At 45.2% G+C, this 26,154-nt stretch overlaps 1 protein-coding gene across 5 annotated transcripts in view; it reads right to left on the bottom strand.

The window, feature by feature from the left end:
* The window catches only part of DCAF6 (DDB1 and CUL4 associated factor 6), a 992,542-nt gene that overhangs the window by 365,801 nt on the left and 600,587 nt on the right, over positions 1-26,154 (bottom strand). For all 5 annotated transcript variants that reach the window (XM_066600328.1, XM_066600324.1, XM_066600329.1 and 2 more), the window contains 2 exons: positions 17,954-18,065; positions 3,661-3,752 (listed from right to left, as the gene is read on the bottom strand). In XM_066600328.1, coding sequence (XP_066456425.1) covers positions 3,661-3,752; positions 17,954-18,065 — 204 coding nt within the window. The remainder of the gene's footprint in view (positions 1-3,660; positions 3,753-17,953; positions 18,066-26,154) is intronic.

The raw sequence follows: 26,154 nt of genomic DNA on the forward strand, positions 1-26,154 counted from the left end.
ATTCCCTCCTCTAGATCATTTATAAAAATGTTGAATAACACTGGGCCTATGACAGAGCGTTGCCTACTTGATGCATTCTTTCACTTGGATGTGCAGCCATTTATGACCACTCTTTCAGTACGCTCACTCAACCAGTTGTGAATCCGCCTAACAGTTGCTTTGTCAATTCCTTATTTGGTCATTTTTTCAATAAGCATGGAATGAGATACTTTCTCAAATGCTTTACTAAAGTCAAGATATACTATTTCCACCACGTTTCCTTGATCAAGTCGGTGATGGTATCATAGAAGGAAATTAGATTAGTCTAGCATGACTTGTTTGTTACAAACCCATGCTGGTTCTGGGTAATTACTCCATTTTTATCCAAGTACTTGCATACATGCTGTTTAATAATTTGTTTAAAGATTTTTCATGGTATTGATGTCAGGCTCACAAGCCTGTAGTTTCATGGATCCACCTTCTTCCCTTTTTTGAAGATAAGGACAACATTTGCCCTTTTCCAATCTTTTAGGACTTCTCCTGTTCTCCAGGAATTTTCAAAGATTATGGCAAGTGGTTCAACAGTTAGCTCCGCTGCTTCCTTTAGTATTCTAGGATATAATTCATCTGCACCTTGAGACTTGAATTCATTTAAGTTAGCTAAGGGTTCCTTCACCATCTCTCTGCTTATAGATAGCCATTCTTTTATTCCCCTAATAGAACAGGGCAGATCAGTTGCTGTTCTATCGACTTTCTGAGAGAAAACAGATACAAAATAGGAATTTAAAAGTTCGGCCTTCTCAGCATCATTCTTAACCAATTCACTATTTTCATCTTGTAAGCATCCAATAGCATCTTTGACTTTTCTTTTGACCTACCCTCAGAATCCTTTTTTATTGCTTTTGGCTTCTGTTGCAAGCCTCATTTCATAATTAGCTTTAGCTTTTCTGACACCTGCCGTATAGTTCCTGCAGACCGCATTATATTTTTCTTTAGCTATTCCCCCCCTCTTTCCATTTGATAAACATTTTATTTTCTTTTTTAACATGTGTGCAAGTTCTGTGTTCATCCATCCTGGTCTCTTTAAAGGCTTCCGATTCTTCCTTCTTTTAGGGATTGTTAACGATTATACTTTGAGAATCTCATTTCACAATATTTCCCAACCTTCTTGGACATTTCTGTCCTTAAGAACATCCAGCCATTGGATTCTTCCTATCCTCTTTCTGGGGTCATTAAAATCTGCCTTTCTGAAATCCAACCTTAAGGTCTGTCTTCTTGGCTCTTCCTCCTCTTTTTATCCAAAATTCAAGGATAGCATGATCACTGCCTCTCTTACTTCCTCAACCATTTTCCTCCTTGTTGGTTGGAATTAGGTCCAAGATAGCAGGTGCCCTTGTTTTCTCTTCTACCTTTTGGAAGATGAAGCTGTCAGTAAGAGTGGATAAGAATTTGTTGGATCCATTACTTTTTACTGAGAGAGATTCCCAACAAATGCCTGGATAGTTAAAATCTCCCATGATCACTATGTCATGCTTTTTTGAGATCTTGGCCATCTGATGTAGAAAGAGTCTATCAATATCTTCTGCTTGTCCAGGTGGCCTATAGTAAATGCCTACATAGTGTCCTTTCTGTTGTTCTCACACAAACAGTTTCAGCAGAACTGCCATGCTCTGAATATATATATATATATATATATATATATATATTTTTTTTTTTTAACATTTATTTATTTTGAGTACCGTATTTTTCGTCTTATAAGACGCACCGGTCTATAAGACGCACCCCCGATTAGAGCCGGAAAATGGGTGAAAAAAAAAATTACTCACCCTCCCCCGGCGCACGGCGGCGGGCGGCGGCGTTTGGCGGTGGGCGGCGGGCGGGCGGCGGCGTTCGGCAGTGGGCGTCGGGCGGGCGGCGGCGTTCGGCGGCGGGCTGTCGCTTCCTCCTGGTCCACGGCAGAGCATTGCTTTCTGGACGCAGGGCTTAAAAATCCCCGCCTCCAGAAAGCTACTACTGTGATTGGCTAACACACCGTCAGCCAATCACAGCCATTCAATGACATCATTGAATGGCTGTGATTGGCTGAAGGCGGACGTGTGTTAGCCAATCACAGCCATTCAATGATGTCATTGAATGGCTGTGATTGGCTGACGGCGTGTGTTAGCCAACACAGTATTAGCTTTCTGGAGGCGGGGATTTCAAGCCCCGCGTCCAGAAAGCAATGCTCTGCCGGGGACCAGGAGGGAGCGACAGCCAGTAGCAGCGCTGCAGAACGCCGGGAGAGGTAAGTAATGATTTTTTTTTTTCTGGCGAATTTTCGGCACATTCGCTTTATAAGACGCAGGAACTCCCCCCCCCCCCCCCCGCTTTGGAGGCGGAAAAGTGCGTCTTATAAAGCGAAAAATACGGTACTTGCACTGTAATACATGCGTTTGGGATATGAATTTGTATGCATTTGAAAGACCTTTTAGGTCTCCTATTTTTGGATGTAAATCTGATGTAGACTAGCATATGCATATTACCTGCCTCATTGTATTCCCTTTCTGTCTTTTATTTACACACACACATAAATAAAGTATGTTCCTTTTGATATTACTGAAGTCCAGCGTGTTGTTTCCATGTCTAATAATGTGATACTAGCAAAATTTCAAGTCATATTAACTGAAATTATGTTTTTATGCTGAAAAATTTCTCTAAAAGTGCTGGCCACTACATTTCTCCTTTTCTTAAAATTTTCTGTCTACCTATTTATCAAGTGTAGTCCTTCTCTAGTATCAGAAATAATATGCTGCCCATAAAAGTCTATGGAGAAAGGAGAGGGAGAGAGACTGACACAGACAATCCAGATAAATGGTAAGTTATTTACAACTACTGGGATTGCATCTACATTGCTCAGTAAATCTATGTCTTCTATGATGCAGTTATTTCTCTCTCTCTCACTCTCTGTGCTACAGAGAGTAAGGGTCCATTTACATGGGATGAGTGTCGGGCAAACGATGCCCGACACTCGTCCCTCTGTGTTTGCGCTGAACGGCACTATTTAAACTGAACGATGAGCGATCAACTGATCGCCCATCGTTTATGCTGCATAAACGATGGATGATCAGCTGATTGTTCAGTTTAAATAGCGGCTGTTCAGTAGTGAACGACTGCTGTGTTATGTCAATGGAGAGGGGCGGGGGAGCAAGAGGAGAAAAATCTTCTGCACTGCCCTGCCCCCTGCTGGCAGCTCCGTGAGCTAGGCAGCAATATTAGCTTTTGTGTGACACCATGGGAGCGTGGACACACAGGGACGAGTGTCGGGCATCATTTGCCTGACAGTCGACGTGTGTAAATGGACCTTTAGGAAGCCTAATCTTTTATTTTTTCCATGTGCATTGTATAGAAGACATTATATCATCTAGACTCTACCCACCAGCTCAGGAACAACTGAAAATTAGAGACAGAGCTTGCCAAGGGAAAAACTGATGAAAATGCTATATACAAGTTATATAATGGACAAAAATAATGCGATTTCTAATATATACACACACACAAACGAGAGCTTATTCTGAAGAGTCATCTGAAAATTTAGTTACACTATAGTTTAATAAACAATGTTAACAATTATTTTCTTTTTTCTACCATTATGAATAAAAATATGTAGTATAAATTTATTGAATAGTTTTTTGAGCATTGTACCTTCCATTACATTTGATGGAGCAGATTCAAGTGTTGAAGAATCATTTGTGTGTCCAACTTTCACAGCTACAGAACTTGAGGCAGTGTTATTCCTAGAAAAAAATACAAACTTTAAGATTGATGGAATGTGAATAGCTGTGTTGCTCTAAGTGAAAATCTGGCATCTACATAGTTTATCAAATATACAGAGATATATAGTAAACTAGAAGCGTTTTCCAGTTTCTGACTGCTCATAGACAATAACCATCCTGATAACCTATGACAGGTCAAACATCTGGTGAGGAATTGGTTAAAAATAGAGATGAGCGAACGTACTCGTCCGAGCTTGATATTCGTGCGAATATTACGGTGTTCGGGATGCTCGTTACTCGTAACGAGTACCACGCGGTGTTCCGGTTACTTTCAGTTTCCTCTCTGAGACGTTAGCGCGCTTTTCTGGCCAATTGAAAGACAGGGAAGGCATTACAACTTCCCCCTGTGACGTTCAAGCCCTATACCACCCCCCTGCTGTGAGTGGCTGGGGCAATCAGATGTCACCCGAGTATAAAAGTCGGCCCCTCCCGCGGCTCGCCTCAGATGTCTTGTGAGTTAGCTGAGGGAAAGTGCTGTTCTATTGGAGTTGCTGTAGGGAGAGTGTTTGTAGTGAGCCCCAACGGTCCTTCTTAGGGCCACATCTACGTGTGTGCAGGCTGCTGTTAGCAGTGGAGAAAATTTTTTTTTTCTCAAAATCGGCAGTGCAGAGCATTGCATCCGGTATTAGGGACAGAAGTGGTGCTTAGCCAGGGAGAATGTTAGGAGTGAGTGTAGCCTTCAAGAACCTCAACGGTCCTTTCTAGGGCCACATTTAACTGTGTGGAGTACTGTGCAGGCTGCTGTTAGCTGTGTTGCTTTTTTTTTTTTTTTCTCAAAATCGGCGGTGCAGAGCATTGCACCCTCCATTGATACTACAGGCACAGAACTGTGTAGGCAGGGCCACAACACAGTTATTAGTCATTGAATAGACGCAGTGGGCCTTTTCTTTTTTAACAAAAGGGGAAAAAGTATATTTGCCCTGCCTCTGTCAGTCCTAAGGGCTCTGGGTACGTGTGTGCTGCGTGGAGAACGTAAAAAAATCAGACGCAACCAGCTACGGTTGAGTGCAGCCTTGCGCCAATTTCTATCCTGCCTGGGAAATACCTGCTCTGCCACAGTTAATAACTCGGCAACAGTAAAGTTCTGTGACACTTTTGCAGGGCCGCAACACAGTTATATTAGTCATTGAATAGACGCAGTGGGCCTTTTCTTTTTTAACAAAAGGGAAAAAAGTATATTTGCCCTGCCTCTGTCAGTCCTAAGGGCTCTGGGTACGTGTGTGCTGCGTGGAGAACGTAAAAAAATCAGACGCAACCAGCTACGGTTGAGTGCAGCCTTGCGCCAATTTCTTTCCTGCCTGGGAAGTACCTGCTCTGCCACAGTTAATAACTCTGCAACAGTAAAGTTCTGTGACACTTTTGCAGGGCCGCAACACAGTGTCAGTTATTAAACTTATTATTCAGTGAATAGACGCAGTGGGCCTATCCTTTTAAACAAAAGGGAAAAAAGTATATTTGCCCTGCCTCTGTCAGTCCTAAGGGCTCTGGGTACGTGTGTGCTGTGTGGAGAACGTAAAAAAATCAGACGCAACCAGCTACGGTTGAGTGCAGCCTTGCGCCAATTTCTTTCCTGCCTGGGAAATACCTGCTCTGCCACAGTTAATAACTCTGCAACAGTAAAGTTCTGTGACACTTTTGCAGGGCCGCAACACAGTGTCAGTTATTAAAATTATTATTCAGTGAATAGACGCAGTGGGCCTATCCTTTTAAACAAAAGGGAAAAAAGTATATTTGCCCTGCCTCTGTCAGTCCTAAGGGCTCTGGGTACGTGTGTGCTGCGTGGAGAACGTAAAAAAAATCAGACGCAACCAGCTACGGTTGAGTGCAGCCTTGCGCCAATTTCTTTCCTGCCTGGGAAATACCTGCTCTGCCACAGTTAATAACTCTGCAACAGTAAAGTTCTGTGACACTTTTGCAGGGCCGCAACACAGTTATATTAGTCATTGAATAGACGCAGTGGGCCTTTTCTTTTTTAACAAAAGGGAAAAAAGTATATTTGCCCTGCCTCTGTCAGTCCTAAGGGCTCTGGGTACGTGTGTGCTGCGTGGAGAACGTAAAAAAATCAGACGCAACCAGCTACGGTTGAGTGCAGCCTTGCGCCAATTTCTTTCCTGCCTGGGAAATACCTGCTCTGCCACAGTTAATTACTCTGCAACAGTAAAGTTCTGTGACACTTTTGCAGGGCCGCAACACAGTGTCAGTTATTAAACTTATTATTCAGTGAATAGACGCAGTGGGCCTATCCTTTTAAACAAAAGGGAAAAAAGTATATTTGCCCTGCCTCTGTCAGTCCTAAGGGCTCTGGGTACGTGTGTGCTGCGTGGAGAACGTAAAAAAATCAGACGCAACCAGCTACGGTTGAGTGCAGCCTTGCGCCAATTTCTTTCCTGCCTGGGAAATACCTGCTCTGCCACAGTTAATAACTCTGCAACAGTAAAGTTCTGTGACACTTTTGCAGGGCCGCAACACAGTGTCAGTTATTAAACTTATTATTCAGTGAATAGACGCAGTGGGCCTATCCTTTTAAACAAAAGGGAAAAAAGTATATTTGCCCTGCCTCTGTCAGTCCTAAGGGCTCTGGGTACGTGTGTGCTGCGTGGAGAACGTAAAAAAATCAGACGCAACCAGCTACGGTTGAGTGCAGCCTTGCGCCAATTTCTATCCTGCCTGGGAAATACCTGCTCTGCCACAGTTAATAACTCTGCAACAGTAAAGTTCTGTGACACTTTTGCAGGGCCGCAACACAGTTATTAAACTTATTATTCATTCACTAGAGGCAGTGGGCCTTTCCTTTTTAAAAAAAGTTAAAAAATTATATTTGGCCTGCAGGCTTGCGCCATATTCTTTCCTGCCTGTGAAATCAAATCACTGCTAATACAGCATGCTGAGGGGTAGGGGTAGGCCTAGAGGATGTGGACGCGGCCGAGGACGCGGAGGGCCAAGTGAGGGTGTGGGCACAGGCCGAGCCAGTGCGGTGTCCAGGGGTAGAGGCAGGGCCACACCGAATAATCCACCAACTGTTTCCCAAAGCGCCCCCTTGCGCCATGCCACCCTGCACAGATCAAGGTGCTCTACGGTGTGGCAGTTTTTCACAGAGACGCCTGACGACCGACGAACTGTGGTGTGCAACCTTTGTCGCGCCAAGATCAGCTGGGGAGGCACCACCAACAGCATGCGCAGGCATATGATGGCCAAGCACCCCACAAGGTGGGACGATGCCCGTTCACCGCCTCCGGTTTGCACCACTGCCTCTCCCCCTGTGCCCCAACCTGCCACTGAGATCCAACCCCCCTCTGAGGACACAGGCACTACCGTCTCCTGGCCTGCACCCACACCATCACCTCCGCTGTCCTCGGCCCCATCCAGCAATGTCTCTCAGCGTAGCGTCCAGACGTCGCTAGTGCCACAGTTTGAGTGCAAGCGCAAGTACGACGCCACGCACCCGCACGCTCAAGTGTTAACCGTGCACATTGCAAAATTGATCAGCCTAGAGATGCTGCCGTATAGGCTTGTGGAAACGGAGGCTTTCAAAAGCATGATGGCGGCGGCTGCCCCGCGCTACTCGGTTCCCAGTCGCCACTACTTTTCCCGATGTGCCGTCCCAGGCCTGCACGACCACGTCTCCCGCAACATTGTACGCGCCCTCACCAACGCGGTTACTGCCAAGGTGCACTTAACAACAGACACGTGGACAAGCACAGGCGGGCAGGGCCACTATATCTCCCTGACGGCACATTGGGTGAATTTAGTGGAGGCTGGGACAGAGTCAGAGCCTGGGACCGCTCACGTCCTACCCACCCCCAGAATTGCGGGCCACAGCTCGGTGGTGGTATGTGCGGCGGTGTATGCTTCCTCCACTAAAGCACCTTCCTCCTGCTCCTCCTCCAACGCAACCTCTGTCTCGCAATCAAGATGTGTCAGCAGCACGTCGCCAGCAGTCGGTGTCACGCGGCGTGGCAGCACAGCGGTGGGCAAGCGTCAGCAGGCCGTGCTGAAACTACTCAGCTTAGAAGAGAAGAGGCACACGGTCCACGAACTGCTGCAGGGTCTGACAGAGCAGACCGACCACTGGCTTGCGCCGCTGAGCCTCCAACCGGGCATGGTCGTGTGTGACAACGGCCGTAAGCTGGTGGCGGCTCTGCAGCTCGGCAGCCTCACGCACGTGCCATGCCTGGCCCATGTCTTTAATTTGGTGGTTCAGCGCTTTCTGAAAAGCTACCCCCACTTGTCATACCTGCTCGGAAAGGTGCGCCAGCTCTGCGCACATTTCCGCAAATCCCACACGCACGCTGCCACCCTGCGGACCCTGCAACATCGGTTTAATCTGCCAGTGCACCGACTGCTGTGCGACGTGCCCACACAGTGGAACTCTACGCTCCACATGTTGGCCAGACTCTATGAGCAGCGTAGAGCTATAGTGGAATACCAACTCCAACTTGCGCGGCGCAGTGGGAGTCAGCCTCCTCAATTATTTACAGAAGAGTGGCCCTGGTTGGCAGCCATCTGCCAGGTCCTTGGAAAATTTGAGGAGTCTACCCAGGTGGTGAGCGGCGATGCTGCAATCATTAGCGTCACCATTCCTCTGCTATGCATCTTGAGAAGTTCCCTGCAAAGCATAAAGGCAGACGCTTTGCGCTCGGAAACAGAGTCGGGGGAAGACAGTATGTCGCTGGATAGTCAGAGCAACCTCCTGTCTATATCTCAGCGCGGTGAGGAGGAGGAAGAAGATGAGGAGGAGGGGGAAGAGACATCTTGGCCCACTGCTGACGGTACCCATGTTGCTTGCCTGTCATCCTTTCAGCGTGTATGGCCTGAGGAGGAAGAAGAGGAGGAGGAGGAGGATCCTGAAAGTGATCTTCCTAGTGAAGACAGCCATGTGTTGCGTACAGGTACCCTGGCACACATGGCTGACTTCATGTTAGGATGCCTTTCTCGTGACCCTCGCGTTACACGCATTCTGGCCACTACGGATTACTGGGTGTACACACTGCTCGACCCACGGTATAAGGAGAGCCTTTGCACTCTCATTCCCGAAGAGGAAAGGGGTTCGAGAATGATGCTATACCACAGGGCGCTGGTGGACAAACTGATGGTAAACTTCCCATCCGACAGCGCTAGTGGCAGAAGGCGCAGTTCCGAGGGCCAGGTAGCAGGGGAGGCGCAGAGATCAGGCAGCATGTACAGCGCAGGCAGGGGAACATTCTCCAAGGCCTTTGCCAGCTTTGTGGCTCCCCAGCAAGACTGTGTCACCGCTCCCCAGTCAAGGCTGAGTCGGCGGGAGCACTGTAAAAGGATGGTGAGGGAGTACATAGCCGATCGCACGACCGTCCTCCGTGACTCCTCTGCCACCTACAACTACTGGGTGTCGAAGCTGGACACGTGGCCTGAACTCGCGCTGTATGCCCTGGAGGTGCTTGCTTGTCCTGCGGCTAGCGTCTTGTCAGAGAGTGTGTTTAGTGTGGCTGGGGGAATCATCACGGATAAGCGTACCCACCTGTCAACCGACAGTGCCGACAGGCTTACACTCATCAAGATGAACAAAGCCTGGATTTCCCCAGACTTCTCTTCTCCACCAGCGGACAGCAGCGATACGTAAGCAATACGTAGGCTGCACCCGCGGATGGAAGCATCGTTCTCTCTCACCATCCAAAACGGGGACATTTCTGCTTCATCAATCTGTGTATAATATTCCTCCTCCTCCTCCTCCTGCTCCTCCTCCTGAAACCTCACGTAATCACGCCGAACGGGCAATTTTTCTTAGGGCCACAAGGCTCACTCATATAATTTTTCTAAACAATTTTTATACGTTTCAATGCTCTTAAAAGCGTTAAAACCTTAACTTCAACCAATTTTTCGTTAAACTGGGCTGCCTCCAGGCCTAGTTACCACTTAAGCCACATTAACCAAAGCGATTAATGGGTTTCACCTGCCCTCTTGGTTGGCCATGGCCAATTTTTCTGATGTACATTAGTACTGTTGATACAGCAATTTTTGTGGGCCCTCGCCTACAGTGTAATCAAATGAATTTTTAGCCCACCTGCATTACAGCTGACGTTACATCCGCTGTGTTGGGCAATGCAATGGGATATATTTATGTACCGCCAGTGACTTCCTGGCACCCACCCATGCTGTGGGTCCACAGAGAATTATAAATGCATCTGAAACCACATCTAAAGAACCCCAGTCAGACTGGGGCATGCAGTGTGGGCCGAAGCCCACCTGCATTAAGCACGACATTACTACCTCAGCTGTGTTGGGCAATGCAATGGGATATTTCTATGTACCGCCGGTGGCTTCCTGGCACCCACCCATGCTGTGGGTCCACAGGGAATTATAAATGCATCTGTTTCCACTTGTAAAGAACCCCAGTCTGACTGGGGCATGCAGTGTGGGCCGAAGCCCACCTGCATTAAGCACGACATTACTACCTCAGCTGTGTTGGGCAATGCAATGGGATATTTTTATGTACCGCCGGTGGGTTCCAGGGAGCCACCCATGCTGTGGGTCCACAGGGAGTTGTAAATGCATCTGTTTCCACTTCTAAAGAACCCCAGTCTGACTGGGGCATGCAGTGTGGGCCGAAGTCCACCTGCATTAAGCACGACATTACTACCTCAGCTGTGTTGGGCAATGCAATGGGATATTTTTGTGTATCGCCGGTGGGTTCCAGGGAGCCACCCATGCTGTAGGTGCACACGGAGTTTAACCTACATGTGTCCACTTCTAAAGAACCCCAGTCTGACTGGGGCATGCAGTGTGGGCCGAAGCCCACCTGCATTAAGCACGACATTACTACCTCAGCTGTGTTGGGCAATGCAATGGGATATTTCTATGTACCGCCGGTGGCTTCCTGGCACCCACCCATGCTGTGGGTCCACAGGGAATTATAAATGCATCTGTTTCCACTTGTAAAGAACCCCAGTCTGACTGGGGCATGCAGTGTGGGCCGAAGCCCACCTGCATTAAGCACGACATTACTACCTCAGCTGTGTTGGGCAATGCAATGGGATATTTTTATGTACCGCCGGTGGGTTCCAGGGAGCCACCCATGCTGTCGGTCGACAGGGACTTCACAATAGGGAGTTGTACCTGCCTGTGTCTATGAATTAAAAAGCCCGGTCTGACTGGGGCATGCAGAGACACCTTGACAGAATGAATAGTGTGTGGCACATAGGTTCCCCATTGCTATGCCCACGTGTGCAGCTCCTGATGGCGGTGGTACAGGATTCTATTTCTCATTGCTTCTGTACAGCATTGTGGGCTATCGCCCCGCCCCTTTTATAGAGGGTCGCTGCCTAGCCGTGCCAACCCTCTGCAGTGTGTGCCTGCGGTTCCTCGTCATGGCAGACGCACTTCTAAATAGACATGAGGGTGGTGTGGCATGAGGGCAGCTGAAGGCTGCGCAGGGACACTTTGGTGTGCGCTGTGGGGGGGAGGGGGGGCGGTTGGGCAGCATGTAACCCAGGAGAAGTGGCAGTGGAGTGTCATGCAGGCAGTGATTGTGCTTTGTTGGAGGTAGTGTGGTGCTTAGCTAAGGTATGCCATGCTAATGAGGCCTTTTCAGAAGTAAAAGTTTTTGGGAGGGGGGGGGGCCCACTCTTGCCGCTATTGTGGCTTAATAGTGGGACCTGTGAACTTGAGATGCAGCCCAACATGTAGCCCCTCGCCTGCCCTATCCGTTGCTGTGTCGTTCCCATCACTTTCTTGAATTGCCCAGATTTTCACACAAGGAAACCTTAGCGAGCATCGGCGAAATACAAAAATGCTCGGGTCGCCCATTGACTTCAATGGGGTTCGTTACTCGAAACGAACCCTCGAGCATCGCGAAAAGTTCGTCCCGAGTAACGAGCACCCGAGCATTTTGGTGCTCGCTCATCTCTAGTTAAAAACATTAGAAGTTTTACTGTAAATATTAAGCCTAAGGGGACTATCAGCAAGTGTATTATGTCATATTATTAAAGGTATGCAGCATATATTTAGTAAGGAAATAATATTAATTCTACTGTAAGAGATGGATCATGGCAAGGTAAACGTTTTAGTGCATTGTCTAGTTACTCTGGAGCATGTGCGATAGTTTCTAGATGCAGATACTATTAACCCTTTGCAATCCAATTTTGGATTCAGGGTTTTTTAGGGGGCTTTCTCTTTCTGGCATTTTACAATGGCACCATATATATCATATATCATATCATATAAAGGTAGAGTTGGAAGGGACCTCCAGGGTCATCGGGTCCAACCCCCTGCTCAGTGCAGGATTTTCTAAATCATCCCAGACAGATATTTGTCTAGCCTTTGTTTGAACACTTCAGTTGAAGGAGAACTCACCACCTCCCGTGGTAACCTGTTTCACTCATTGATCACCCTCACTGTCAGAAAGATTTTTATAATATCTAGTTTTTCCTTGTGCAAATGAGAATAGGGCTGATCCCTCTGCAGTGTGACAACAATTCAGATATTTGTAAACCGCTATTAAGTCTCCTCTCAGCCTTCTTTTTTGCAAGCTAAACATTCCCAGATCCTTTAACCGTTCTTTATAGGACATGATTTTCAGACCGCCTACCGTCTTGGTAACTGTTCTCTGAACTTGCTCCAGTTTGTCTATGTCTTTTTTAAAGTAAGGTAGAGTAAGGAAGAGTAGAGGGGGATAATGAACCTCACGTGATCTATACTATATGCTTCTCTTAATCTAACCAAGATTTGTGTTAGGCTGCTGTATCACATTGTTGACTCATGTTCAGTCTATGATCTATTAGTATACCCAAGTCTTTTTCACATGTGCTGCTGCTTAGCTCAATTCCTCCCATTCTGTATGTGCTTTTTTCATTTTTCTTGCCCAGATGTAGGACTTTGCATTTCTCCTTGTTAAATACCATTATGTTGGTCGCTGCCCACTGTGCAAACTTTTCTAGATCTTTTTGAATACTCTCTCTCTCTCTTCCCTAGTGTTAGCTATTCCTCCTAGCTTTGTGTCATCAGCAAATCATGTTTCCCATCAATTCCCTTCTCCAGATCATTTATAAAAATGTTGAACAACACTGGGCCTAGGACAGAGCCTAGTGGCACCCCACTTGATACATTCTTCCACTTGGATGTGCAGCCATTTATGACCACTCTTTGAGTACGATCATTCAGCCAGTTTTGCATCCACCTAACAGTTGCCTTGTCAATCCCATATTTGGTCATTTTTTCAATAAGTATAGTATGAGATACTTTGTCAAATGCTTTACTAAGGTCAAGAAAAACTATATCCACCGCATTCCCTTGATCAACCCAGTCAGTAATACTATCATAGAAGGAAATTAGATTAGTCTGGCTTGACTTGTTTGTTACAAACCCATGCTGGCTCTGGTTAATTACCGCATTTTCATCCAAGAACTTGAATATATGCTGTTTAATAATTTGTTCAAAGATCTTTCCTGGTATACAAGTCAGGCTCACAAGCCTGTAGTCTCCTGGATCCACCTTCTTCCCTTTTTTGAAGATAGGGACAACATTTGCCGTTTTTCGATCCTCTGGGACTTCTGTTCTCCAGGAATTTTCATCTCCATCTGCTGGCTAGAGCCAGTACTGCGGTATGTGACATGCTGGAGAGGCCCCTGACAACAGAGCAGCTAGTAATATACAGTAAGAAAACCCTGCCGGACGTCTTCCGACATCAGAGCTGTACAGCCTTCAATCAGAATGCCTTTAGACATCAGACAGTGGATTGAAAAGGGTTAAAAGTGTAACCTGGGAAATAATTGATGACCTATCCTTAGGACCGCTGAGGGTCCGACCTCAGGTACCCAAACTGATCAGCTATTTCAAGAGGCCAACAGCAATTCTGAAACTTAAGGTACTTAGATGGATATTTAAGCTGAAATATAAATTTAGGATTGGATTAGCTTTGCTTGATGTATTTCTGCAGCTACCCTAATTAAAATAGAGGCCATAATAATAACAATAATAATCTTTATTTGTATAGCACCAACTAATTCCACAATAGAAACCTAAAAAAGTCTAGAAAAAAAAAGAAAAAAGAAAACCTGTTTGGTAGTTAGTTTTTTATTGCTTAAATTAATCTAAAATTAAAATTAATTTTGAACTCCCTACAATGTCAGCATATTATATAGAGGTGTTAATCACCTGCAATAGCCCTGGTTGTAGCTAGCTCCAATTGTGGCTGTTTAACTGCTTAAATGCTGTGGTCAAGGCTGACCATGGTGTCTCAGTAGCCACCTGGAGGATGGCTGCCTCTCTGTGAACTCATTGGCCACCTAGTTGACGCGATTATTGGGTGCCCATGGCTTGGCATGACAGTCCCAGGGCAGCCTATGGATGCCTATTAAGCCTTAACTATGACATGGCTAAACAGACTGCTAATAATATTACAATATACTAAAATACTGAGGTACCGGGACTAAAAACAAAAATGTTCCATTTTTTTTTTTAAATATTAAAAAATAAAAATTTAATGTATATACCATTTTTTCTCCAAAACAATTAAAAAAATACATAATTGTGATATTGATATGTATTTAGAGGTCCAACACATAAAACTATTGCATTATTTATCATGCACGGTGAATCCCATTAAATAAATAAATAAATGTAACGCCAGAATTGTTTCACTGGGATGTTAATTGAAAACATAACTCTTATGTCACAAACATATAAAATAACAAGCTAATAATGCCAAGCAGTGAAAAAGCTGTTTATCAGCAAATAGTAGGTTGACCCTGATCAATCACAGTTTGGTATTTTTAGGGCCAAAAAATAACGCAATTACCAGGAGAATCAACATAGGAGCTCAAGTTGAGAAAATGGCCAACAGATTTTTTTGACCCAGTAATTATATGAGCTCTAGTAATTTTTTCCAAACTGAGATTAGGCATTTTTATTCTCTCTTTCTCCTCTACATACAGAGAGTTATCGAAATGGATGATGGCTATCCTTTAATAATTAAATTACATTTGCTGGGACCGTTAGGCCTCATGTCCACTTACAAATTCTGATTTAAAATCTGCAGCATTTTTCCTGCACGCGGATCCGCGGCCCATAGGGACGCATTAGACACCCGCAGGTAGTTAAATACTTGCGGATGTCATTTTTCCCTGCAGACGCGGATCCGCGTGCAGGAAAAAATCCGGACCATGCTCCATTTGGTGCAGGTCTCCCGCGCGGACGACTCCCGCAGGCTTCTATTGAAGCCTATGGAAGCCGTCCGATCTGCGGGAGACCTAAAATCAGAATATACTCACCTGCTGCGGGCTGTGCCTGTCTTCCCTTCTTCCCGGCCGGATCTTCTTGCTTCAGCCCGGCGGATGTGCCCGGCGCATGCGCGTGGCACGCAGCCGGCGTGCCGAGCACATCCACTGGGCCGAAGAAAGAAGATCCGGCCGGGAAGAAGGGAAGACACGCACGGCCCGCAGCAGGTAAGTATATTCTATTTTCAGCGCTCATGTCCGCGGGGCAGGAAGGACCAGCTGCGGATTCTCCATGGAGAATCCGTAGCAGGCCTGATTTTCCCCATGGACATGAGGCCTAACCCCTTAAGCCTTCATCAGATGAGTGTTTTTTTGCGCACAAATAGCCGCACAAAAAATGCTGCTCGCATGTGTAAAAAGCAGTTGCTCCAGGAGGAGAGAGAGAAGCCCTGCAGAGCTTTGGGATTTCCCGATAGCAGGGAGAGAGAGGGTTTGGGCTACAGGGGATTAACCCATAGCCCATTCTGTCTGTCCCTGCTATGGGTTAATCCCCCATAGCCGCGCTCTGCCTCCCTGCTATGGGGCATTAACCCACATCCTGCTCTGGCTCTCCCTGCTGTGGTGATCCCCGAGGGATATCCCCGTAGCGCAGAGAAAGGGGTGGGGCTAAAAAATGGAAGCGTGGCTACATGGTATCTCACAGGGATTCCCATAGCAAAAACAGAGGAGGTGGACCTAGGGAAAATTGCCTCTGCCCCCTCCGCCCACGCTCTCGGGGAAAGCCCTGCCCTATCTCTCTCTCCCTCTCTCTCTAGAGAAATCCCTTTGGGAGAGAGGTAGAGGGAGTCCTCTACTTCCTCCCGCTGAAAGCGAATTGCCCAGCAGTGTGGTTGGGGGAATGCCCTGCTGCTTACAGCAGGACATTAAAACATGCTGCCTAGAAGCACATTTTAAATGTCCTGCTGTAAATTTCTGTTAGTCCCCACGGGAACTAAGGGGACCCTTGGGAAGTCCCCTCAACCCCCGGGGACTAACAGGAGTTTACAGAGGGACATTTAAAATGTGCTTGCGGGTAGCACGTCAAATGTCCTGCTGTAAGCAGCAGGGAATCTTCTTTTCCTGTGCAGGAGTTTTCACAGACTCCTGCTCCCACAGGAGTCAATGGCTACTCCTGTGCAGCTCGCACCAAAGATAGGACAGGTCCTAGCTTTTGTGCACATCACAGAGCTACATGTGACCTGCAGCATGTCCTATCTTTGTTAGGTGCACGCCATTTCGCACTCCTAAAATTCTCTCATGTGATCGCTTCTAGAGCAACCTATTGGTTCCTGTTAGAAAAGCGTACTGTGTGCTGCTAGCAGCATGAAAAAAAACGCTCGTCTAACCAAGGTCTTAGTGACTACCCATATGTGTTTTCACATCCTGGGTGTCTGGGCTTTAATCTACAGGGCTGTAGACACATGCAGGCCCTGTAGACTAAAGCCCTGGGATGTGTGCATATGACAGCTCCCTGCTATCGGCTGCCGGAGGTAGCGTATAGCAGGGAGCAGTGGTCGGGGGCCCACAATCACTATTATCTAATGGATAACGACAATCGCATAAATAAAGTTTCATCTCCCCTCACGGATTGGATGGAAGGTGAAATTACTCACCTAAGGCCTCCGGCAATATCCCCTGGCGAAATCTTTATTCACAGACCTTGCCCCGGCTTCTGCGCATGTGCCCATTGGCAAAATGATGGCTGCAAGCGTAGAAGCTGGGGAGTGCCCCCCAAAAATTTTAAATCTCCATGCTCCTGGCTACTAAAGGTAGCTGAAAGCCTGTAGCAGTGACCGATGGCTGCAGTATGCAATCCATGATCATGTGATCACCGTTAGGAGAAAAAAAGGTGAAGTTTTATCTCCCCTCACTGATGCAATCAGTGAGAGAAAATCAAACATCTTACCAGAGGCCTTCGCATTTGAACCTCAAAGCAATCATCCTTCATGGACCTTCCCCAGCGTCTGCGCATGCGCCCGCCAGCAAAATGAAGGAAACATGCGCAGAAGCCAAGGACAGTCTGAGAAATTTTAAATCTCCTTGATGCTGGCTACCAAAGGGTGTCGAGAGCCTGAAGCAGTGACCAGAGGCCTCGTTGAGCGGTCTGCAGTCACGCGATCACTATTATCCAATAGTAAACCAAGGTAGTGATCCATCTTATGGCAGGGTTTTGTCAATTGATGTGGCCAAGGTGCGATTAAAAGAAGCATGAAAAACAAAACTGAAAAAAAAAAACCTAAGAGTAAATATAACTGTTAACGATTGATAACTGTGGTATTGATGCAGAACATAGCGCTCTTTTAGCCAGAACGTGAGATCTCACATTAACCAGCAAAAACTCCCGTTCAGGGAAAAGGAGGTGGGTCGCGAGATTGCAGGAGTGTGTGAGTGATTTCAGAAGAACATTAACAGGGAGTTGGGCAGTTTCGATGGTGGTTTCAAAGCTTTTTATGTTAATTTTTAATGGGCCACATTTAGGAAAATCCTAATGTCTTTGTTTTTTTTCCTTCTTTTGGGTGGGGTGTGGGGTGACTCATGATTTTTTTTTCAATAAAACTGACATAGGCGTCTTGATGATAGGTCCTTTTAATAATTTTATTTAGCTTCATATATGCATCACTTAACAATACATACCGCGTTTCATAAAGTCAGTCGGTGAAAAGAAATAAATTGCAATTCGCTCAGCCCAGTGTAACAAATGTGTAACAAAAAAGTTATATTTCACTCGATTCCCCGTAACGGCCGTTGTCATGGTGCTCAGCCCCCTGTGCACTTTTCTCATCCTGTCACAGGATCACATGACCACTGCAACCAATTACAGGCTGAATGCCACTCAATCAGATGGAAGCTTATACACAGGGATTGGCACAGCTCAATGTATTTTTTTTTTACCAAGCAGTCCCTAAAAGTCCCTAATAAAGTTATATGATCATTTACCACTCATCTGTGAAGTCCAGCCTTATTGTACTCGTGGTAGTTCCTTCGGTACTGTAGTGTAATTGTAACACCGGCTCGCTCGTCTCCACTTCAGGACTGAATCTTGCATTTTCTGTAAATAAATAAAACACAAAATGGTCATGTAGACATGCAGCCATAGTGACAGTATACAGCAGGACATGCATGAACGCACCTAAAAGCTCAAATATAGGTGGGAAAGGAAGAAAGTGTTTTCAGGAAGCTAATACAACCAACCAAGGCGGTGTTAGTGATGAAAACCCAGGGTCACGTGCTGCTGGCGCTAGCTTTGGACACAGATAACAGGCGTGTTCATGTCTAGAGACCTTGTGGTGAGTGCCTCAATCCTGCCTTTGCTGTGGAGCAGCACACTGCCCACACTACTGGAGTGATGGTCTGGGGGTCATCGCATACAACAGTATGGTACGAGGGAGGGACAATGACAGCTCAGTGATGTGTTCAGGACATCTTGTTCCTCCTAAGGCGGCTTCCAAGAGGCAGCACAATAATGTTCGACCGCGCATACAAGGGGGTCACAGGAATGCCCCAACAACATTGTCCCACTTCTGTGGCTGCTCGGTTGAGAGATTTATTACCAATAGAAAATACGAGATGGTCTCATATATGGGACTATCTGGGACTCCAACTTCCACATCCTATGTGTTTGCACGATCTAGAGACTCAGTTACAGCAAATGTGGAGTGGTATGCTGCAGGATACCAAATGGAACCTGTATGTTCCTATACCACCCATATCCCAACTTGTACCCAAGCTAAAAGCGGTAAAACAGGGTCCTAGAGCCCTCCTTCATGTGTTCAGTACTCTGCAATAAATTCTTGGTTTGCTCTCAGATTGTAATCACTTAGTTATCATGCAGAGAAAGTCTTATTTAGATTTCAACCACCTCTAGGTGCCTGATTTATTTTTGAGTATATGAGTATATTTGGGCAAATAGTGAAATCTGAGGCAAAGGGTAAGGCTATGTGCATGTTCCATTTTCCTCTTCCGTTATGGTAGCAGTCACTGGTATAGCTGTTAGGCATCTATGCGAACAACAGTTGTACTGTGTAAAGGTGTCTTGAATTGAAAGCATTTTATTGGATGGAAGACACAATCTCATATCTGATTAAAACACAAAATAAAGCCAACAATCGAATTCTGGTGACCAGGAGGTGTAAAGTTTTATTTTAAATATTCTAAACGGATGTCAATAATTTCAACCAATAGTTTTTTGAAAGAATATAATATATGATTCAACTGGGCCAGCGTGTTTGGCATTTTAGATGGTAAATGCTTTATCATGATTATCCATATTTGTGTTTTCGTTTTATGAATCAATGGCAAAAAATGAATTATAATAAACTAGATTTATTTTAATTGAGGCATATGCCTCTATAAAAACTGTTGCCTGTCAATTAAATATGGACAGCTTATGATCATATCCAGTCATCTTCTAGGTATTCAAGGCCAGGCTATAAACAACCTAATTTGAAACCCAAAGACATAATTTGGAAAGCAATCTTTAAGCTTTCTCCAACATTTGCCGCCCAACAGGGGCAAATCCAGAACCCAGTGAAGAATGCGGTGCTATAGACGAGCGTGCTATATAAATTTAAGGAAGTTTTATTCCTAAAAAATCTGTCTTTCTCCTGAGACTGAGATTATCCCCTGTCACTGGCCAAGGAGGGCACCTGTCATGCTTTGATCCATGCAAAGAACCTGACAGATCAGTATGTTTTTGGGTATTTTTGGAATCTATGAAAGTGCATTATTTCCATGAGATGAGATTGAGTGAATGAATAGCAAAGTTGGATGGGACTGAGAGGAAGTGTTAGTTAGGAAGCCTGGTTTCATAAGAATGTGTGGGTCTTGGTGACGGTTCAACCCTCCCTTCTTAATTTTCTGGCTGACATTCCTGAAGGACTCAGAGACAGTGAAACAGATACTATGTAGTGACTACGTTGTAATCCCTGGATCAACATTTGAGATTGACAACCTTGCTAGTCACCTAATGTCTATATCCTGTAATATCATAGTGCTCTAGAAAGACATCTAGTCCCCTGCTAAACTCCTCTACGTAGATTGTAGGGGAGAGAGAGGGCAAAAACGCAGTCAGAGGGTCTGAAAGGATGCTAAAACAAGCAGGTGTGCAACCAGAGGGTCTGTGGAAAAATAGACAAAATTTATCTGTGAACATAGAGGATGGTTGAGTGACAACGGTTTTACTGAGATGGCTAACAAGAGGAAGAAGTCTGGAGAAAACGGACATAACGTTGTTTTTGATGTGTTTTTCTGGGGGAGCAGGTGGGGATAGGGGTTTCTTTGTTATTTACAGATGATCGATTTCTGCGAAATAGTTATCGAAATCATCAATGTAATATGCATCTTATGGCCTTAGTCACACGGGCGTTTTTTCCTGCGATTTGCGGATCGCATGACGGATGCGCATCCGCAAATCGCGTGACCGGGGCCGAAAAAAATCGCCCGAAAAAACTGCTCCTAGCCGCGTTTCAATAGAAACGGGCCGGAGGAGCGCAGTACAGCCGGCTCCATTGAAAGCAATGTGCTGCGGGCGATCTCACGATGAATTTTCGGGAAGGGCTTAAAGGGGTTGTCCCGCGAAAGCAAGTGGGGTTATACACTTCTGTATGGCCATATTAATGCACTTTGTAATGTACATTGTGCATTAATTATGAGCCATACAGAAGTTATCAGAAGTTATTCACTTACCTGTTCCGTTGCTAGCGTCCTCGTCTCCATGGTGCCGTCTAATTTTCAGCGTCTAATCGCCGGATTAGACGTGCTTGCGCAGTCCGGTCTTCTTCTCTCCTGAATGGGGCCGCTCGTGCCAGAGAGCGGCTCCGTGTAGCTCCGCCCCGTCACGTGCCGATTCCAGCCAATCAGGAGGCTGGAATCGGCAATGGATCGCACAGAAGCCCTGCGGTCCACCAAGGGAGAAGATCCCGGCGGCCATCTTCACCAGGTAAGTAAGAAGTCACCGGAGCGCGGGGATTCAGGTAAGCACTGTCCGGTTTTCTTTTTTAACCAGTGCATCGGGTTTGTCTCGCGCCGAACGGGGGGGCTGTTGAAAAAAAAAAAACCCGTTTCGGCGCAGGACAACCCCTTTAAATATATAAGCCTTTTCCTGCAATTCATCCAGAAATGTGTAAAAAGAAAAAAATATATATACTCACCTGGTCCCGGCAGACGGAGTTCAGCCGCGGCCGGCGGCAGTTCTCCTGAACTGCTCTGAGTAGTATTCAGCAGCCGGGGATTTAAAATCCCCACCTGCTGAATGAGCTGCCTCTGATTGGTCACAGCCTCACCAATCAGAGGCAGCTCTCACTTACCCATTCATGAATTAATGAATTGGTGAGTGAGTGCTGCCTCTGATTGGCTCAGCGCAGGGACTAATCAGGGGCAGCTCTCAGCTGCCCTTCCCGAAAATTCATCCCGCGCTCGCCGGCAGCCCATTGCGGCTCCATTGAATTCAATGGGCAAACATCACTCTTCTTTGCCACAGCTGTTACAGCTGTGGCAGAGGAGAATGATTTGTCTACTATATGTTCTCAATGGGGTTGGCGCTGCTGCCGCCGGCCCCATTGAGCGCATATAGAGAAGAGAACAGGAATCGCAAATCGCAGATAGGTGCGATCTGCGATTTCTGTTCTATAATTTATCGGACGAGCTCATAAAAAGCGCTCATGTGTCCGATACCATTGCAAAGCAATGGTTTTATAAAATCGCCGGGCGCATGCGCAAATCGCGCGCAAAAACGCCCGTCTGACTGAGCCCTATGGCTGCAGAAATGCAGAAAAATGTTCTTTATATGGAAACTGAAAATGTGGAAATAAAGAATTTAAAAAAAACACAAGAGGAAGGTGGTGTTTCTTTTTACAATTAATAAGGCTTTATTTATCTTATTTTTACTTTTCTTTTAAGCGCCCCTAGGGGAATACAACATGTGATGCTTTGATTGTTCCTGCAGTATGACATAATGCCACGTCGATGGAAAATTAAAAAAGTTATTGCGTGCACAAGATGAACGCAAAAAATAATTGAAAAAAATTAAATGTCTTTGAACAAAAAAAGACTAGTACAGTAAAAAAAAAAAACTATACAAGTTTGGTATCGTAGCAATCGTACTGACCCATAGAATAAAGATATCATGCCACTTTTGTTGCAGTTTGTGCGCCGTAGAAACAAGACGCACTGAAAGATGGTGGGTCACAAAGTGTACAGTTGAGTAGAGAGGGGTAATTATTATTTGAAGTAATTGTGTGGTCTCTACAAATTGTGATTTTTGCTGTGATTCTTCCTGACTCATCCCGTCTCTCCAAAAGGGGTGAAGTATATGTGTTGTATGTGAGATTTGAACGATTGAGCTGGTAAGTTTCAAATGAGAGAAAAAAAAAATCATACATGCTGCTGAATTCAAAGGGGTGGAGCTAGTTGATGTAAGAGAAAGGGGGTAGGCAATCCCTCTGCAGCAAAGAAGGGGTGAGAAATAGAGATGAGTGAGTATACTCGCTAAAGGCAATTGCTCGAGCGAGCATTGCCTTTAGCGAGTATCTTCCCCGCTCGAGATAGAAGGTTCGGGTGCCGACACGGGGGAGCGGTGAGTAGCGGCTGTCAGCAGGAGGGAGCGGGGGGGAGAGAGGGAGAGAGAGATCTCCCCTCCGTTCCGCCCCGCTCTCCCCCGCAGCTCCGTGTCCGCTGCCGGCACCCGAACCTGCAGTCTCGAGCGGGGGAGATACTCGCTCATCTATAGTGAGCAACTTTTAAATTAATGAAACCCTTACAATTAAGATAGCTTCACAGATCCAAATACAGCTACATTTCTTCTGCTAAAATTTGAAAAGGTGGGTGGTGGAGGGGGGTGAATATATATACAAGTGTAATATATATTATATATATATATATATATATATATATATATATATATATATATAATGTGTGTGTGTGTGCTAATTAAGTTCATCAATGAACCCTTGCAGCTGTGTGACTTGGTTTTGGTATGGTAATATCTTCTGATATAGTCATGGGGAATCTAACAGGAAAGTAAAAAAATGGGTTTGGATCATTAGGTTAATGACACAATAGAGTTTTTAATACCCTGAATTCAAAAATTAAGTATATGGATATAGTTTTCTGTATTTTTCATTCTACAGTGTGAAATATAGTTTACTTCAAAAAGTAATAATAATAATAATAATAAACTTTATTTGTATAGCGCCAACATATTCCGCAGCGCTTACATAGACAGGGGGGATACAGAAAGACAAAAGTACAAACATTACAGAACCACGGTTACATAGTAATCAATTGATGGAAACAATAGGGGTGAGGGTCCTGCTCCAACGAGCTTACATACTACGAATAGTGGGCTGATACAGAAGGTAAAGGGGCTGGAGATGTGCATGGTATGGAGAGGTGGAGAGTGAGCGATGTTATACACATAGACAATGTTCAGACATTTAGCCGTGTGACGGCAGAATCCGTATGACTGCAGGAGCGGTATATGGTGGCTAGCAGGGAGTGCAGTTAGTAGGTCAGGGAGCATGTTATCAGGTGGCGTACAGAGGGGTTTGTTTAGGGAATGCGGTATGCCTCCCTGAAGAGGTGCGTTTTTAGAGCACGCCTGAAGTTCTGCGAGTCCTGGATTGCTCGGGTAGCCTTTGGTAGTGCGTTCCAGAGGATCGGTGCTGCTCTGGAGAAGTCTTGGAGGCGGGAATGAGAAGTTCGAATTAACGGGGCGCTCAGTTTGGTTTCGTTAGCAGAGCAGAGAGCCCGGGCTGGTTGATGGATTGAGATGAGGGAGGCGATATAGGGGGGCGCTGCGCTGTGGAGGGCTTTGTGGATGAAGGTAGCGAGTTTAAATTCAATTCTGTATTTAAGTAGTCAACTGACCTTGCAATGCTGTAATAGTGAGGGAAAACTCTTTTATAACTACACATTGGGTTTGGAAAATTCCTTTAATTAGAAAGATCACCAGACAAAAAGCTGACTATGGGCTGCCCAACTGCTATAAGCTCCTGTGACCAGCGATAATCTGTTGATACCAAGCAACAAGTATTCCATTTTAATTTTGTTTTCAATGCACCTGCAGAGTAAAAGTATGTTCACACAACAGAGTTTAGAAAGAATTGGAATAAGAGGCAGTGAAAATAGCAGGGGAGTTTTGAAAATGTTGTTTACCCTCCAATTCCTTTGGGCAGATATCAACTACGGTTGCAGAACTGTCTCCTTTATGCATAAGATTCTAACCCAATTCCTAGTCAGCAGCACTGTGGATATGCTACGGATTTTCCACTTCTCACCTGAAGGTACTGTAAGCCTTGGTTCTGAGGTGGGATGATAGTGTGGGCAGATATGAAGATGCATCAGGGAACCTTAAAATGATAAAAGAAAATATCTACAAATGTATCTGCTAATATCCTATTCCATTTCCAGGTTGTCTTGATCTCATGGGTAATAGAAGTATGTGGCAAGTTTAATGAAAGCCGTTGCAGTGCCTATAAAGGATTGTGATAGACTTACACAGACCATTGGAAAGTCTGTGGGTGTGGCTTCTAAATTCTGGATTATTGGACAATTTTGAAATTACATAAAATTCATTTTAAAGGAGTATAAATCATCACAGAACAATAGGAACCCATAAAGTAATTGGGAGACGCACATCTTAAATATTATCATTGTAGACATGCTTCTAGATTTCTACATCGTTCGCGGATATAGGGCATACAAATGACTTACTTTAAATACAACAAGGTTATATATTCATAAGTCATGTTCATGCTCCTATATTATGATTTCTCATACATGAGCACCTCTAAGCACACCCTCTTTAAGAGGGTAGCATGTAAGAGATGAAGGCCAGATGGCAAACCCCATGTGGTATCCACGAGTGAGGCAAAATAAGTTTTTCAATTTATTTTTCATTTATCCAATGCTTATGCAACATGTTTGTATGATATTGTTTGTTATTTCAACTTAATAAACATTGCAGTATACTTTCAAACTTCAGAGTATGCAGTATACTTTCAAACTATTTAATCAATTGATACCAGTAATATAATGTTACTCAATGATAGGGACACAATTAGGAACTGATGAGCCATATATCATAATTTTCTTTTTTGTTTTCAATGAGAATTTGGCTTGAAGTCCCAAGCTGGGCCATTGCAATATAGCAAAATGCCGATGAGCAGCTATTTTCGGCCTATCCTTAGGGTGAGACATCAATAGCCCCATAACTGGAAAACCCCCTTGGTACTCTTTCCTCTCAGTTCTTCTTACCCGTTAGGACTACTGGTCACACACAGGATCCTTGCATAACACTATGTGCAGTAGTACCTAGAAATGGGGAGAATGTGGCAGTGGGGAGCAGTAAGCGATATTTGCTAAAAGGTGTTGGATCACTTCTGTTGGAAATGGGCAACATTGAGTGCTTTGTGTTCAAGGGGTTTGCTACTCAGGTTCCATTAATGCTATGGGCAACCATCACTGAAGAAATTAGGAAACTTCCGGCCCCACCTGTTTTGATCACAAGAAAAGAAAGAGAGGGGCTGTGCTTTGTTGTACACCTCAGTCCCCTTGAGTCCCGCATGAAAAGCAGCCATTGAACTAACAATTTCTGCCTTACTACAGGTTGGGGCCATAGAAATAAAAGTAACTATCCCGCTATATTATTTTCGCATGGATTCAAGGGGGAAGAAAATAGGAACAATAACCAGCAGCCTGGGATTACTCTGTGTTTTAAATCAATAGAGCCCACAAGATGTCCTAGGTCATGATTGCATTTGAGCATGCTAAAAATAAACCAATTGCTTATGCAAGGTTAGAGTTTTTGTAGATTGTTCCAGAATATCATGGAAATGGACAAGCAGAACAGGTTGTGCATTGATAACCAATGTTAGTAATTGGGAGGGAAAAAAAAACACTCCTTTCCTGGGACATATCCAAGGAGGTTGGAGATGATGGCACTCGCTGCAATGTGTGAACTGGCTTGAAGCTAAGCACCGACTTGAGGTACGCTTTTGGAATCACATTCTTTTCAATTTCACTCCTTTGTGGCGCAGTGGACATTTTTGTTGGATCATTTGGTACACCAATCTAGAATGCAGAAGCATTGTCTTTGTTGCACAAGGATTTGGCTCTCCCCACAGTTAGTTGTCATCAAG

Source organism: Eleutherodactylus coqui, chromosome 4 (genome assembly GCF_035609145.1).
Source record: "Eleutherodactylus coqui strain aEleCoq1 chromosome 4, aEleCoq1.hap1, whole genome shotgun sequence".
Lineage (NCBI taxonomy): Eukaryota > Metazoa > Chordata > Amphibia > Anura > Eleutherodactylidae > Eleutherodactylus > Eleutherodactylus coqui.